An 18,080-nucleotide genomic window follows, 5' to 3' on the forward strand; every position below is an offset into this window, starting at 1 on the left:
TTGCTCTGTATATTGGATACTGTGTATTGTTGTACATGCCTTGTATATTTTATATTCATATATTCTTATTCTTTATTTTTTATTATTATATCCTATGTTACATGTTTGCACCTTACGTTGCAGCAAATTCCTAGTTAGTGAACACTGTTCACTAACAATGGCAATAAAACGAATTCTGATTCTTATAAGCTTTCTTTCCAGTCAGTGTATTACTCTATAGCTCTGTTTTCAGTGGGCAGCCAATCAAGCAACGGCAACCGAATAGCGCCAACACCTACCTGCATTTCATAATGAGGTTGCCAGATAAGCTCTGAAACGATGCCAATAAGGGAAAAAGACGCATTCTAAACCCAGCATAGTAACAGCTGTTTCAGAGAGCCTTTTAGGGAGGTTCTGAGCCATTACAGACCCAACCAATTTTTTTTGGGCTACATATCACATCACAGAACAAGGATTAGTGCCCCATTCAACCTTTCTCTATCACCTTTTCAAAAACTCTTTGTAAGTATTTGCACTCAAATGATTTAAGTAATATTTAATGCTGCAATATCAAGTAAATTTGACTTACCAGAAAACAGTAAAACTTACTCTTCCCCCATAATTCCTTTATTACGTTAATAAAATGTTTAATTTTACTTAAGAGGATCTAGTTCTCACTGAATCTTAACCCTCATACCTGATTTAAAACACTACGTAAAACACAAACTTAATTTCTGAAAAGGGACATTTTTGTCCCCTTTTAAAACTACCTAAAAACATCATATGTTAATGTTTTTTTCTGCTTTTTTTGTAGATATTTTCTTCCACTTCAGTTCTGATCATAACTACCAAGTTTTCAATTATTTAAAAAAATTTAACCCTTTAAATACTGGTTTATATGATGTAAACGCCAATTTCTGTAAAAAAAAAAAAAACAACAACAACAACACAAAAACTGTTGTATTTTCAATATATAGAATGCAAAGTGGAATTGTTGAGTGGGGATAATTATGGTCTGGGATAAGTCAATGATCAGCAACAACATTGATTTTTAGGGATTTTTAATTTTTTGCTATGTCTGATTTAAAAAAAAAACTTCTTAATTTCTGAAAAGGGACATTTTTGTCCCCTTTTAAAACAACCTAAAAACATAATATATTAATATTTTTTTCCACTTTTTTTCATAAATATTTTATTCCACTGCAGCTCTGATCATAATTACCAAGTTTTCAATTATTTTCAAAAAATTAACCCTTTAGATGACAATTTGAACTTTTTAGCCCAAATTTTAAGCCTTTAGGTGCCAGTATTTTCAAAATATGGAATGCAAAGTGGAATTATTGAGTAGGGATGATTATGGACTGGCGGCCTGTCCAGGGTGTACCCCGCCTCTCGCCCATTGACTGCTGGGATAGGCTCCAGCCCCCCCCGCGCGACCCGATCAATGGATTCAGCAGTATAGATAATGGATTGATGGATGGATGGATAATTATGGTCTGGGACATGTCAATGATTAGCAACAACATTGATTTTTAGGGATTTTTAATTTTTTTGTTATGCCTGATTTAAAAAAAAAAAACCTCCTTAATTTCTGAAAAGGGGCATTTTCGTCCCCTTCTAAAATGATCCCCAAAATACCATGTTAATATTTTTTTCCACTTTTTTCATAAATCGTTTCTTCCACATAAGTTCTGATCATAACCACCAAGGGTTCAATTATTTAAAAAAAAAATTAACCCTTTAAATACTAGTGTATATGAGGTAAACACCAATTTCTGTTAAAACGCACACACAAAAACTGTTGTATTTTCAATATATGCAATGCAAAGTGAAATATTCTATGGGGGATTATTAGGTCTGGGATATGCCATTGATGAGCTACAACATCAGTTTTTACATCTTTTTAGTTTTTCTGCAATGGCAGATTATGGAAACGGCTCCCATAGACATCCATTATAATGAATACTAATGAATATTTCTGCAACGCCTGTGATGAAAAACCTTGAAACAATTTTCAAATTTACATATTTTGTTTGATTTGTGATGAAGATATTTTTCCACATGAATATTATTGACCTGTATAAAGTACATTTCACCTTAGTGGACATTTCAGTGTGATTTCTGCTATTCACAGCATCAGTTGTGGGTTTTTGCTGCACAGTTATAGCTCTGCAGGGCGTTGACTTCCCTCTTATAATTCGAGCAGTCACACTGACGCCTGGATTTACAGTTTGTCAGCAAAATGTTCAAATGTTTATGTAACAGATGTTACTTTCTCCTTTCCTCTTTTTGAAGCTTTTGACCTTTTCTTTGTGGACATGTTTACCAGAACCAGCAGGTTACCACACAGTGACCCACGGCCTCACTTTTCACCCTTTTGTGAAATACTACAGCAGAACTCCTGCGTCACATCACTGTTTGCTGATGTCGGGTAATGTTGCTCTTCTTCTTGCTGTTGGTGAATCGGTCCTGGATAGTGTCTACAGCACATTTACTTTACTTTAAAGACCCGGTAGAGACTGGAAGATCTTTTAAAAAAATCATGCCCTGATATGTAAAACTTTAGAACAGAAACATGATTGACTTTGTTTTTACATTCAATTCAATTCAGTTTTATTTATAAGGCGCAACATTACAACAAATTTCATGTCAGGGCACTTCAATGATACAGTCCAATTCATTGTAATCGTAATCCAATCAAATCCAATTAATCCAATTCATTCAAAGCCACATTAAAAAAAAGAAGGAAACCAACAGATTGCACTGAATCTTCTTTCCGATCCAATCCCCGTTCTGAGCGTGCACGAGGCGACTGTGGAGAGAAAAAACTCCCTTTGAACAGGAAGAAACCTCCATCAGAACCAGAACCAGGAACCATCTGCCTGGACCAGCTGGGGCTGAGAGGACAGGAAAGAGGGGACAACAAGCACCGTAACACCAGGCCAGAGACACCTGCTGAGAGAGAGAAACACAAGTTAATGACAACAATGATGTCACATGTACATGGAGAGGTGCATCATGGGAGACATACTACATACTACATACTACATACTACATACTGATTGATCAGACAGTATGCAGAGCGTTTACCCACAATGCATTTCGCTCCTGCCCAAGCCGAAATCAGATTCAGGTTGGCTGATTTCGTCCAGGTCTTTATGTCTTTAAGACATGCTTGTAGTCTGACCAACCTATTGGGTTCATCTGGTTTTATAGATAAGTACAGCTGGGTATCATCAGCATAGCAACGGAACTTTATGCCATGCTGTCTCATAATGTTACCTAATGGAAGCGTGTACAAAGAAAAGAACCAAGCACAGAACCCTGTCTGTAAGGAGAGAAAAATTCAACGAGGTGATTCAAAGTCCTTTTATACAGAATATAAAAGCAATCCAGTTCTCCAGGTGATAGTGGGCTTACTTCAGGTCTGAGTTCATAATAACGTCCATATTTCTGGCTGTCTTTTGTGGGTTTTAACATTACAGACTCTGTATCATCTTGCTGTTTATTTCTTGCAAGGAATTACAATCCCCAGGTGATACGATGATGTAGAGCTGACTGTCATCCACACATCTGTGGCAGCATATATTGCTGCTTTGAGCCAATGGGAGCATGTAAATGATGAATAAAAGGGGCCCCAGAACCCTTGAACCCTGAGGATCTCCATGACATCAGATCTGTTATTACCTGTGGATACAAGGTAGTTTCTGTCTTCTTAAATAAGATTTAGAGCAGAGAGTCGCACCCTGTTTTCCAGTCTGGAGGAATATATTGTGATAGAGTATATCAAACGAAGCACTGGTTCATTCAGTTTGGCTGACATCGTGGCCACCTGTGCAGCGAGACAAGCTGACTCAGTTCCCCATTATTAAGTATTGATCACAGTCATTTTCAATAGGTGCTGTTTTCATGACTAAATTAGTAATAATAACTCATAACAATATTATTATTAATTATTAATAATAATAACAACAATAACTAAAACCTTTCTTTCCACTGCTATGCAGACGATTTACACATTTATCTACCATTGAAGCCAAACAGTAACAGTGCACAATGTTCTTTGTTTAGTTGTTGCTGATATTAAAGCAGCAGTCTGCAACTCTTTTTCAAGCATAATGCCTGGAACTGTCCGGGGATTCTGAAAGTAGTACATTAAATACCCCAATACAAAAAAAAAAAAATGAGTTCTCTAGGTCCCCTATATGTCCCACTAGGTCCCTCCAAAGCCAGCAGGTTTGTTTACAAAAATGCAGACCGGACCGGTAAAAGGTAACCAATCAGGTTACGAGCTGGGCTCTGCTGTCTGTCAATCACCGACTGTGCACGCGCGATACAAGGTAGGCTCGTCCCCACGCTTATTTATCTGGACTATTGAACTTCATTACGGGCTAGTCTACTTACTGTGTCTTCCATGATCGCAAATGACAGGTGAGTTGATGAATGAGGAGTCGTGTACGCGCATCTGGCGTGCACGTCTACGTGCACGAGTTCTCATGTGTTTTGATGGGGCGGGACAGGAAGTTGAATAACTTTTTAGTTTTCGGTTAAAAAATAAGCATTTCTTGCATTTTGCGACTACGGAGGTCACCGTTTTCAACTTCAAGCGTTCTGATAGATCATGTAAACTCTTAAAATGCCAAAAAGTAGGACTTTACGTATGACAACAACAAATCTTGCAGACTGCAGCTTTAAGCAGTGGTTGGCCCAAAATTTTCTTCATTTAAATGATGACAGAACTGAATGCATTGTGTTCGGGGACACTGTGACGGCCGGCTTTGGCACCTCGTCTTCAAAGCTTAGTTCAACCATCAGAAATCTGGGAGTGACCTTTGACCTTTGATCTGAGGTCGGACAAACAAATGAACAATGTCGTCAGGACTAGTTTTTTCCAGCTGTCTCCTGGCCAAAGTTAAAATGTTTTTAATACCCAGTAGTATGATGACACTTTTATCTTATTTGATTTTGTTGTATTTTATTGCTTTCATTGTTCTTTTATTGTTTTTACTTGTTTTTACTTATTGTTCTCTTTATTTATTACCTGATGTAAAGCACTTTGGTACACCGTAAGGATTTATTTGATTAAAAATGCATAAAAACACTCGCCTGACTACGTCATACTCACGATTCTAGTCAGAATGAGTCTGATATCGCTGGATAGAGATTTGAGTATGGGGCGTGTTTCAACCGAACCAGGAGAAAAAATGCCTCTTCGCTCAATTGGATAGACCTACAACCAATCAGAGCAACGTAGTATGTGACGTAGATTAAGCAACACACACTTGTTGTAGGAAGGACGGCAAAAACATCTTTTCTATCGATAAAAGCCTTTATCCCGTTCCTCTGTTTGTCTTTCAAAATGAATGCAATGTGGAGATCCTGTAGAACAGACTCGATGGCAGAATCTACACACCCTAGCTCTCCAGCGGCAGCCATGTTTGTTTCAAACGAAGTCAAACCAAGCGCTCTTTAGTGACGTAGTCGATAATGTCCCTGTTGATCCGTCCATCATCGTATAAAGCCCGCCCTGGCGATCTGATTGGGTCGACTGTCGCGATGTCGAGCATAGAGATTTCCCAACTGAGCAGAGCCAGACCGAAGTTCCCGACCAAAAATGTTATGGGCGGGGCTAAGTTCGGCTGGCACCCAGGCTATAAAAACACATCTGGTCTATTTCAATTATTTTTGTCTTTTTAAGAGCTTGAAGATTTGAGTTGTGAAACCTGAAGATCAGAGTGTTTGCTGACATCTTGAAATGTAAGAACTGACCCAAAAATGAACACAAAAGATGTGACAAAGAAAGTCATTTTATTCAGATTTACACATTTTATTCTCATGATTCTCCATTTAATATATTGACGCAGTCTGAATGAATCACACACAGTTTGGCCTGATATAAATGACCATAAACCAGAATGGAAACAGCTGAAAACGGCTCTTAAACCACGTCTCTGTAAATGAACACAAACAAACAGCTTCACGGTGGAGTACTTTTCTGTAATTAATCAGTTAATAACAGGTTAATCAGGTTAAATGCAGTTTCTGATGACCTCAGAGGACACAATCCCATTCGATGATGAACTTCTGCCATCTTTTATCAGCGCAGAGTGCACCTTTTCAAAGCCTCAGTAAATCTGAAGCGCTGCATTGAACTTGTGAATTCAGGTGATTTTTATCCTCATCAGAAAACTGTGCTGGTCACCATAGTCCCCACAGAACAAACGTTTGTGTCTGATTAATAACACAGAACTTAGCAGAACTGATTAGAATAAATCAATAATTGATTAAAAACATGCTTAAATCAATGACTTTGAAGCAAATTTAAAACAGATATAACCATTAACTGGTATGAATCAAATATAAAATTGAACTGTTGATTTTTCTGATTTATTAAAAGAAACACAAGCAGCGGGTTTGAGTGGAAATGAAGCAAACAGTTTGCAGTCATAAAGACCGACTTTCTGCTCAAATGTTGGCCTTAAATCCGAGTCTCAACCTTAAATTCATGCAGATTACATGTGAAGCCAAAGAATTCGGAACAAACATGGACAAACTGGACCCTGTGATGGTGCTGCATATGAACAATGAAGTCCAAAAACTGATGACTTCTCTGTTATCCGTTGACTTAAAGAGGTCACGCGATGCGTTTGGTGTTTTTTTTCCATGAATCTTGTGTGTTACACAACTTTCTGTGGATGTGAAACGTCTCCCAGCCGGGAGTTGAACCTGGAACCCTCTCGCTGGGCAATAGACCGCATGGCCAAAAAAAATAAATCATCAGCTTTTTTATTTTAGATTTGTTGGCATGTAAATCTGCTCTAATTTACAACTAAATCTGAATCATGAACTGTATATGCATATTTTACGAGTCTTTTATGCATTTGATTATAAAATTAGACAAACAAACCAACAGATTAAAGGAAAAGTTGTATCAGATTATATTTCCCGGCAGCATTATCCTACATTCAGTAAGTCACCTTGTGACTTAAGGTTCAGACGGTTTAACTTTTGAGCAGAAAGATGGTACTGATTCTTTGGTAATAACTACACATCTGTGAGAATTAAATGATTTTATCTGTACCGCCCGCCTGGTTAACGATCTGCAACTTACAACTTGAGTTTTTCTTGCTAATCAATATTAACCCATAAGAACCCAGACCAATTTCTACTTAAATGAAAATTAAGGGGGTCATAACACTAAATAGACCACATTTCTTTCAAAATACCACCCCCCACTGTCAGAGATCTGTAATGTGACATATGTCACATTGGGCGTTGAGAACCTGGATAATTTCTCCATCAAGAAAAATTATGGGGAACATAAAACAGACTATATAGAACACATTTCTGACATTTCTCAAAATAACACTCCCTAGTGTCAAAGATGTGTCAATGGGTGTTAAACTGTTTGAATCTTTCCTTTAGCAACCAAAAAACAAGCGATTTAAATTTAGCTAGCTCTGCCCGTAGAGCTAACCTGGCACACAGACATCTTGGAAATGATATTATGGGAAGACTAAATCACATGACCTGTCACATGACCCACCAGGATGTTAAGTATGGGTAACTCTGGCAATTCAGGAATTAGGAAAATTCTGAATTCTGTTGCTCCCTCTAAAGCCTGTAATCGTGCCTGCAAAAATCGAGCGCTCCCGGCTGTTTTAAACCAATTAATCCATGCTGAGCGCGAGTCTGCCCCAGCTTGTGCGCGCACACTGGTGTGAACTCACGTGCACAACCTCGTCCACAGAGGGGGAGGGGTTTGGGGGGCGGTTTGGAGCTTGGTAGAGGTTGGGGGAGGGACCTGAAAGTTGTATCAGTTCAAATTTTCCGATATTAGACTCGGAATTTTGAAAACCTGCCGACGGCAGCTTTAAAGGGCGTGTGACACCTGTGTCACGGTGGGTTCTTCTGGGCTAATTCACTCGACTGATGAAGGTCTGATTGGAAGGGCACTGATGTGAAGCTGTGAGACGGGCTGCTGTGGCCACGCAGAGATAACGTTTCATTGGCCAACACGTCGGCGGGTTTCTTTTTCACCGTGTCCTTCATGCGCTGCCGTGCAGTAGAGCCTCTGCCGTGCCAACATCACCAGGGACTGCAGGTTCTGCTCTTCTAAAGTGAAAGGACCTTAGCCAGAGCAACAGAACAAAAATAATTATTACCTCCAGAAGAGGTGTTAAAAGTCCAGCTACCTTCTCTTCAGACACTCAGTGAATAAATGTATGAAGGGAACTGTTTGTGATGGATTTAATATGCTGACTGATAAAACCTTACCGGTGTCCTGATGGTGATTTCGCTGGCAGGTCCAACACCCAGCGGGGTCACTGCTCTGCATCTGAACACATACTCTGTGTCTGACGTCAGGCCGCTCACTGTGAATCCTCCAGCTTCTTTCCCCTCCTTCTGTTTCCATTCATCCTCTCCACTGATACAGAACTCAGCAGAGTAGGAGGTGATGTTCTCTGCTCCATATCTGGGAGGAGAAATCTTCAGAATCACACTGTTAGGGCTTATTAGAGCTGCTGTCACACTTTCAGGCTTTGAAGGAGGCTCAAAGTTCTCACTGACAGTGAAGCCATCTTTATAAAGGTAGATGGTTGAACCTTTGTGTGTTTCATCTGTTAAACCCGCTGTCAGGAACTTTGTGTTCTTGTTCTCCTTGTTGGCTTCTGCAAAATCACTGAAGAGCTTGGCTTTGGTTCTCATTGCATCCATCACTTCCTTTGAGGCGTACCACTGTTCCTTCTCTACATCGGGACTCTGTGGATCTTGAGGATCTCCCGGTTGGGTTCCTTTCAGGTAGTTTGATAAAGCTGAGAGGTACGGCTCATCCTCGCCCAGTGAGGTGAAGACAAAGCACACAGCATGTTCTACACTCAGAACTTCTTTGTACAGATCAATCTGAGATGTAACTTTTCGGATGTTTTTCATCAAGCCAGTGACAGACATCACAGTGTACATCTCTCTCTCTTTACAGTCCAGCCACTCGTTCAGGCTCGTGTTGTTAAACGGAGAGGAAACCCTCTTCTCCAGGATCTCTGCCAGCGCTGCCTCCTCTGCTCCTCCTCCTCGGATCGATGGAAGCATCTTTGCCAGGTTTCGTTGGAATTCCACCTTGAACTCACCGGACATTTCTTTAAAACGTTTGAGTTTTTTGCCAATTTCTGGAAATTGCTCAGTGGTGCTGGCTTTCAGAGCATCGCTGCACCCAATGTCAACTTCCTTTAGGTCCTCCAAGACTGCTTGTGCATCGTCCACAAACTCCTCACTAATCTGACGCACCAGTTTAGCAGCTTTGGAATTTAAATTCGTCAGCGGGAACAGCCAGACCTTCATTGGCACAGCGTTTTCCCCATTTTCCCCCAGCAGCTTGGACAGACTCTGGTAGACTTCTATAGCACCCTCAAAGGTTGAAGGAGTTTTCTCAAGTAGAAAGTCTCCATGGAATCTGCAGGAGAACTTCTCAACCTTTTCTTTATCGGTTTCTTCCAGTTTCACAGAACCTGAACCTCCTATCCCAACACTGGGAATCTTGTTGATCATCACTTTCAGGTAGCCTTCGATGTCTTGATGGTTTTCATCGTCAGACACGTCTCGATCGAACACAAAGAAGGCTTTCGCTCCGTAGAGAACGCCTGTGACGACATGCGTCGCTATCCCTTGTTCAAACACATGCGGGTACTTCATGTTACCGAGATGTTCCATCGACAGCTCCTGGAACTTTGTTGTTGCTTCGTATTTCAGAGTTACTCTGGCCTGGTTTTTGGACGTCTTATCATCGTGCAGGTATTTGGCTGATCCCTCCACATCCACCAGACCACTGAGGACGCTCGCTTTCAGGGATGCCTCAACGTTCAGAGCTGAGGATTTGTCTGCCATTGACTCAGATGAAACTATCTCAAAGTCATTGTAGCTCTGCATTCTTTCTCCAAGATTTTCTTCCAGAGCGTCACTGTCCCACAGTGTCATACCTGCAACAGACAGGTAGCTGTGTAAAAGAGGGTGAACGCCTTCCATAATAAGGAAAAAAACAACACTTGAATATTTCAAGCTTAGGTGATTTAAGTTTCGAGGCAGCTATTGTTCGGGTGGAAGAGCAGATCTGCCAATCGGAAGGTCGTGGTACGACCTTGAGTGTCCTTGGGCAAGACATTGAACCCCACCTTGCCTACCAATGAGTTTATTGGTGTTTGAATGTGTGACTGAGAGGAAAAAAAACTGTGCAGACTGTAAAACTGTGACGACTAAGACGTGCTGTACACTGTAAAGAATTTCCCGGTAAAATAACAGTAAAATACTGGCAGCAGGGACGCCAGTATTTTACTGTTATTTTACAGTGCAACTACTGTTATTTATCAAACGGTATAATGCTGTTTTTTGGATTACAGTACATGACGGTAGGATAACTGTGTTTTAGTAATTTCACAGCGCATCTACCGTCATTTATTTAACAGTTATAATAACGTATTTTGGTTACGGACATCAATTCATTACAAATACTGTTTTATGCTGTTAAATTACAGTTATCTACTGGTATTGTTAAATGACAGATTTAACTGTTAATTTACATGTGAGGGATGAATATTCAACAGTATTTTACAATTATTGTAAAATACAGTCGGATACTGTTGTAAATCCACCGTAAATATACAGCAATTCGTTACAGTGTATGAGTGAATGGATGAATGTGGCTTCTGGTGCAAAAGTTCTTGGAGTGATATAAATGTGCCCTACTAGAACATTTACCATTCAGTATGTTGTCTACATGATATGATTGAGCAGAAAGTAATCTCCTGGCGAAAAAGCACTCCTGTGATAAAAGTGCTCAGGCTTCTGACTCTCAAACCTTCTGAGGCTATTTGTTGGGAGCAAAGGAAAGGCAATGATACCCAAACCATATTTCCACATCATTAATTCTTCTTCTAATTTGAACTCATCTGCTACTACAAGTACTGTAAAAACTCAGCAAACCCCACTACCACCGTGTTAGTTTACTATGAAAGCAACGGTAGTCTTTTCTGTTGATGCATTCAAATCAATTTCAGTTTCGTCATCGATTTTGAGAAGTCATACAGTCATATGTTGTTTCATTGTACACGTTGTGCAACTCAGGTTGCAGGTGGATGCATTTTGGTTTTGTACAGAAAATATTTACTTTTCGAAATGGAAACACATACAAAATGTTCTCTTTAAGCAAAAGTAATCCATATACAGTATATTAAAGTAATCTATTATCTATCAAATTGCTCAGTTCTAGCTTGAGATTGAGCCCTGTCATGACACAGACAGAACAAAGCTGAATGCTGGTTTAGAAAGATTTTCATTTTGAATATAAGAATCATTTTCATGAACAACCTCACCTGGGATGAGCAAATCTTGGCGGCAGTCATACAGCATCCCAAGGCTGAAAGGACGGCCCAGCGCCGCTGTAATCATCGTCTTGCTGCTTTCAGGATTCATCTTTCAGAGTAAACTTGAAAATAGATAAAAGAATAAACAAACGAGTAAATAAAGAACTACCTCTATGAATTATACTGAGGATTATAAGCTTGTTTAACCTGTTTGAGCTGCTATCTGTTCCTTTGTTGAGCTCTTTGATGCTCCATTTCTATAAAACTGTTTCTATGCAGACGATAAAATTATGTCCACAGTAGATTTTCTCTTTATCAAGAGGACTGTATTCAAAGACAGACTTTAACTGAATAGTTATTTATAGATGTATATTGCAGGTTGTGATTGGTGCAGTAGGAACTTTACTCAAAAAGAGCCAAACTTTGAACTTCTAAAACATGATCTAAGGGTTTTTTTTTTTATTGGACACGATGACATTTCCACATACAAACACAGCATCGTTGTAATTCATGAAATATGAATGAAACAGCTGTTTCACCTCGTTGTTTCCACTCGTTGCAAACTACGTGGTTAAAGTTAGGCACGAAAAGGACATGGATGAGGTTAGGTAATAAGAAGAAGATCATTGTGGTCATACAGATTTATTCTTTACTGTTTCATGAACATTTCCAGCTTCGCTGTAAACACAGGCTGGATGATGTTTAAATGAGACAAACTACCCCAACATCACCTTGTATTTAGGACTGTGACATATGACCAATTTCTTTCATCATAAATTTTGATTTGAACACAACAGGTAGCATGGACAACAGTTAGGAATTATGTCAAATATGACTCAGAACAATTAGAATACGTATTTAACCATCTAGCATGGTGTCTCCTCTGTGTCTCTATGCTTCTGGGTTATTATCCAAAAATGTGAACACAGTAATAAGATATGACAAAGATAAGTAAGTCAGCAGTTTGTTGACTTACTCAGAAGGCTGTAAAGAGTGTCCAAATGATAGATATTAGATTACGTTTGTCCACGTGATATTCTCACACAAACTGTTGCCAGATGTGCACGTGGAACCGATTTAAAGAGTTTCCATTCACAAAAACTCAGATTTGTTGCCTGAAATTTGAATGAATCTGGTAGATTCCTTAACAACAATGTCATCTTCTCACAACATAATGAGGAAGTGATGTAATCCACTAACTTGTGAAGTTACCAAACAACTGATCTTGCAGCACGAGCTCTCCATCTGAAGACAGTGCAGCATCATCAAACAGATTTATGGCTCAGTTTAGACTCTGGTAGCTCTTATTCAGGCCAACAAACATCCACAGACTTAAGACTAAATAGATTTAATTGTTTTATTTGAGATAAAATCACCATGTTGAACACAGTAATGAAAAGTAACTAAGTACTTAAGTACAACTTTGTGCTACTTGTACTTTCTTCTCTCTTCTCCACTACATCTAGAATATATATAGAATGGTACTTTTTACATAAAACACATGGAGAAGCTATAAAATTAGGGCTGGGCAATGATTAAAATTTTCAATCTAACTAATCACATGATTTCCCTGATTAATCACAATTAATCGCATCTGTACGCAAAATCCAAAAATGAATTCAAAAGTAGTGTATAGCTTTTAGCATTTAGTTTTATTTTAAATAAATAATTGAAAACGTGGTAGTTGGTAGGAAAAAATATTAATATATGACGTTTTTAGGTCGTTTTAAAAGGGGACAAAAATGTCCCTTTTCAGAAATTAAGTTGTGTTTTAAATCATTTTTATGACACATATCACCTGAATTAAAGAGAGAACAATATACATCACGCTTATACTGAAGAGAGCACCTGTAAATTCAGAGCAGTGTTAAAATCTTCAGAATACAACCACGACATGAACAAAAACAGATGAAAATGAGTGTACTCACAGCAGTAAGGTGGGAAGCTGAAGGACTCAGAGGCAGTGCAGCTCAAGCTGCTTTTATACCATCTCTGTGGGAGAAACGCCTCCTGATCTTTATTCATTAACCGGAGGCGGTGCTGAAGAAAAGACTCAGAGTCAGCTCCAAACAACAGTCACATGAGTGCCTAACAGGATCTACAGGAAAAAAAGCATCTAAAGGTTGAACGTGTTGGTTTGATGAGCAGCAGATTAAAAACACAGCGGGCACGCCACACGGTGGGACATAAATCCATGAAGGTAGACGTATGGGCTGCAGTTTAAAAGTGCCTAAACTCCCTTAAATCTCAAGTAGTATCAAACAGAAGCCGTTAGAAGCTGAGACAGAGCAGCAACTTCTCTGATGCTTTATACGTCCAGTTTGATGGATCTGATCTGGCTACGAAGGCAAAAGGTTTTTGGCACCTAAATGAGAATCTGAACTTCAGGCCGTCGTCATACTGAATGAGTTCAAAGCAGAGATGGGACCGAGTCACACATGTGCAAGTCTCAAGTAAGACTCAAGTCTTAGCTTTCAAGTCTCAAGTAAGACTCAAGTCTTAGCTTTCAAGTCTCAAGTAAGACTCAAGTCTTAGCTTTCAAGTCTCAAGTAATTTTTTCTTGGTCAAGTCAAAGTCAAGTCACCTTATTATTGCAGTTTAACCTGCAGAATCTGATCTTAATAAAGTTAAAACACAAAGATATAAGTAACTGTCAGTAAACATCATTGGCCAATGTGTCCAACCTGTCCACCCCGTATCATATCAAGCTAACGTTAGCTAACTACCGACTAGGCTAACAGGATAATATTAGCTAATTTGATGACCACTTACTGGTCAGAATGGCGAACAAAGTTGGAAGTTGTCGTCTGGCTGTCTGAGTTGTTGGAAGGAATGTCGATCTGATATTAAACAGTGAGATCTAATTACTGCCAAACAAAGACTCTACATTTGTCAGTGAAATCCTCATGTAGTTACGGTAAACGTTGATATCCCGCATGTCCAAATATGGCCTAATACCCTGACTGTAGAAAGCAGGCACTCAGAGGACAGATGTGACACACTGCAGGGAAGTGTTGCATAAATCACCAACGCCCTCACGGGTTCGGGCCGTTCTGAGGAACCGGAGCCTGACCTGATTTAAATTCAGTCGTATCAGGTCAAATCTGGTCTTTTTTAAGAGTCTCGGTTCCATCTGCTGTCATTTTTGTACAGAATGGTTTTAATGCATGTCAAAAACTATTTAAAAAACTATGTTTATGAGCAAAAACACATGAAAATAAATGAAAATCTTTATTATTCCTACACTTCAAGATGAAGTCAGTAAATAATAAATATACTCTTTATTTCAGGAGTACGGAAGCCCTAAAGGGTCATACATACATACATTTTATTACATCCGTTTTCCCGTGATAACAAGATCATTTTCTTCCGTTTTCTCAGGATAACGAGATAATTAATTTGTGTGCAGCTCATGTGCAAAAAGCTCAAAATCTTACCCAGAATAATTGTCTTATTTCTTGTCAAAAAATCTTATTGCTAATGACTATTTTTGATGAGAAAAAAAGACACGTATTCTTGGTAAGACTGAGTTTTTGCGGTGTAATGAGATGTTGTGGAATGAAAATAAATCCCACTGAGGAAATACTTTATTTTTGTATTCAAATGTTTTGCATTAAACTGATTTTCAAATTTAATTCTGATGTTAATCTTATTATTTCACAGTCAAATCATATTTGATGAGAGAACACTGATTTCCTGTGCTGGTAAAGTAAAACAAAGTGGACCAAGAGGCTACTTATAGTGACATCAGTGAAGTATTTGTTCTGTGAGCTGTGAGCATCACACGGGTAACTGGGCTCTGTTAGCATCTGACAGCAGCCCTCACATCTAACGTTATGCTATCATGGTGCTTCCACCATTTCATCAGTAGCTAATTCTTCTTCTTCTTCTTCTGCTGACTTTTCAAACATGTATGTTTACGATATTTAGGCCCGAGCAGCTAAGCGCTGCGAAGGCCTATTGTATCTGTAGGATTTCACTATTATTATTATTATTATTATTAGGCCCGAGCAGCTAAGCGCTGCGAAGGCCTATTGTAACTGAAGGATTTCACTATTCTTATTAGGCCCGAGCAGCTAAGCGCTGCGAAGGCCTATTGTATCTGTAGGATTTCACTATTATTATTAGGCCCGAGCAGCTAAGCGCTGCGAAGGCCTATTGTATCTGTAGGATTTCACTATTCTTATTAGGCCCGAGCAGCTAAGCGCTGCGAAGGCCTATTGTAACTGAAGGATTTCACTATTCTTATTATTATTATTAGGCCCGAGCAGCTAAGCGCTGCGAAGGCCTATTGTTTCTGAAGGATTTCACTATTCTTCTTATTAGGCCCGAGCAGCTAAGCGCTGCGAAGGCCTATTGTATCTGTAGGATTTCACTATTATTATTATTATTATTCCTGTTTCTTTTCCGCGCGAAATCGCAAATGGGGATGCCTGAACGTATTCGAAAACTCCTGAAACTTTGCCCAAAATTGTCCCCCGCGTGAAACTGCATGTTTTTAATGGAGTCGAAAGTGGGCGTGGCCAAACTGCTCTACAGCGCCACCTAACGTGAGATAGACCGAACCGTACGTCGTAGAGATCTGAAACTCGGTATGTACGTAGATCGCCTCAAATCAAGAACAAAAGTCTCTTGGAGGTATGCTCTAAAACGTACAAGGAGGCGGCCATTTTGGGTCAAAGGGCAAATTTTGGCCATTTTTCAGATTTACACACCTCGCAGGAAAATTTTCACGCCCCAGGGATTTTGAGCTACGGACTTCATTTTTGGTCAGTATGCAGTTAAGGGATGGGGGAACAAAAGTTATCAGAAGACTTGAGTTTTTGAGCATGTTTAGGGGGCTTGGCCAAGCGGCGAACTTGGCGTACTCGCCAGTGTAAACGAAACGCTATATCTTTCACCTAAAAAGTTAAATCTGCACCAAACTTGGTATGAGTCATCCATGTTGGATGCATGTCAATCCTATGTGGTCATATGCTGACGTCATCTAAGCCCCGCCCCCTCAGAACAGGAAGTCACTTTTTTTACTTGGAAAGCTCCATTTCTGGCCCCCTTCACCTAATCAACATGATCTTGTGTCAGAATACAGAAAACAAGTTGGACTAACTTGCTTTAAACCACCAAAAGTTTTCAGGTGAAGGCGTGGCTATGGCTGCTTGGTGAAGTCAGACATCACGCCGTTACCATACGTTTGGCTCTAAATTCTACAGTTTTTAGCCGAGATGCACCAAACTCACTGGGATCGATCCTAATCCACCCCCCAACAGGTGTGCAGTCCAATATTTGATGGGCGTGGCCTAATGCCTCCACAGCGCCCCCTAGAACATCTAAAAACATCAGATCCAAGCCATGCTTTCACCGACAATCATGAAACTTAGCACACCTGTGCGTCTTGTCAGGACCTACAAAATAGTGTGGGCGTGGCGAGAATGGCACATTCCAATCCCTCGCCGTTTGCATACGTTTGGCTCTAAATCTCACATGCATCATCCAATTTGCACCAAACTAGATATGAATGACCTTTGTTAACATCTAAAGAGCCCAATAGGATTATATTGGAGTGTGACTCAAGTGCGCCCCCTAGATCATTTAAACAGCTATATCTCCTTGAGACATCGTCTGATCTGCACCGTATTTTTTGTGCATCATTACGTAGCGGCGCTTGACACATTGGCATGTTACATTTCTGATGTCACTAAACTTCGCCCCAACAAAACAGGAAGTGACGGTAACTCCTGTCTGGAAGGTGAGATATCGCTCCAACTTTGAACAGGTGCCACTGGTGTCGTACTGTCGTGGCCTGAAGGCGATTTGGGAGATTCGTCGCACGCTCCGTCCGGTGGACCGGCGCACCGGCGCGTGAGACGCGTGACGACTTCGATGACCACGTCGGGTCGGCGGTGCCGGCGGTCAGGCGGTCGCATGGCCGGAGCTGCGCTTGGCTGCGAGGGCCGTTATCACTGCTTGCAGTTCTTGTTAGGCCCGAGCAGCTAAGCGCTGCGAAGGCCTATTGTTTCTGAAGGATTTCACTATTATTATTATTATTAGGCCCGAGCAGCTAAGCGCTGCGAAGGCCTATTGTATCTGCAAGATTTCACTATTTTTATTCTTATGATTCTTTTTCTTTTCCGCGCGGAATCTTAAATGGCGACGCCTGAACGTATTCGAAAACTCCCGAAACTTTACCCAAAATTGTCCCCCGCGTGAAATCACATGTTTTTAATGTACTCGAAAGTGGGCGTCGCCAAACTGCTCTATAGCGCCACCTAACGTGAGATAGCCCGAACCGTACGTCCTAGAGATCTGAAACTCGATGTGTACGTAGATCTTCTCAAATCAAGAACAAAAGTCTCTTGGAGGTATGCTCTAAAATGTACAAGGAGGCGGCCATTTTGGGTCAAAGGGCAAATTTTGGCCATTTTTCAGATTTACACACCTCGCAGGAAAATTTTCACGCCCCAGGGATTTTGAGCTACAGACTTCATTTTTGGTCAGTATGCAGTTAAGGGATGGGGGAACAAAAGTTATCAGAAGACTTGAGTTTTTGAGCATGTTTAGGGGGCTTGGCCAAGCGGCGAACTTGGCGTACTCGCCAGTGTAAACGAAACGCTATATCTTTCACCTAAAAAGTTCAATCTGCACCAAACTTGGTATGAGTCATCCATGTTGGATGCATGTCAATCCTATGTGGTCATATGCTGACGTCATCTAAGCCCCGCCCCCTCAGAACAGGAAGTCACTTTTTTT

At 40.2% G+C, this 18,080-nt stretch overlaps 1 protein-coding gene across 1 annotated transcript; it reads right to left on the bottom strand.

Annotated features, from left to right (window-relative positions):
* Positions 1–7,875: 7,875 nt before the first annotated feature.
* LOC142398762 (stonustoxin subunit alpha-like) lies at positions 7,876–11,449 on the bottom strand. The gene is made up of 3 exons (XM_075482907.1): positions 11,343–11,449; positions 8,257–9,953; positions 7,876–8,034 (listed from the first exon to the last, which is right to left on the bottom strand). The coding sequence occupies exons 1-3, from the start codon at positions 11,440–11,442 to the stop codon at positions 7,876–7,878; spliced, it is 1,956 nt and encodes a 651-aa protein (XP_075339022.1). The 5' UTR covers positions 11,443–11,449.
* Between the last annotated feature and the right edge of the window lie 6,631 nt (positions 11,450–18,080).

The sequence above is a fragment of the Odontesthes bonariensis genome, chromosome 14 (assembly GCF_027942865.1).
Source record: "Odontesthes bonariensis isolate fOdoBon6 chromosome 14, fOdoBon6.hap1, whole genome shotgun sequence".
Taxonomy (NCBI): domain Eukaryota; kingdom Metazoa; phylum Chordata; class Actinopteri; order Atheriniformes; family Atherinopsidae; genus Odontesthes; species Odontesthes bonariensis.

What these genes read in the sequence shown, in the direction of transcription:
- LOC142398762 (XM_075482907.1), bottom strand. Translation starts at nt 11,442, where the DNA reads ATGAATCCTGAAAGCAGCAAGACGATGATTACAGCGGCGCTGGGCCGT. An exon ending in CCAAGATTTGCTCATCCCAG is followed by an intron (nt 9,954 to 11,342) that starts GTGAGGTTGTTC and finishes TGTCTGTTGCAG; the next exon opens with GTATGACACTGTGGGACAGT. An exon ending in AAATCACCATCAGGACACCG is followed by an intron (nt 8,035 to 8,256) that starts GTAAGGTTTTAT and finishes ACTGCACGGCAG; the next exon opens with CGCATGAAGGACACGGTGAA.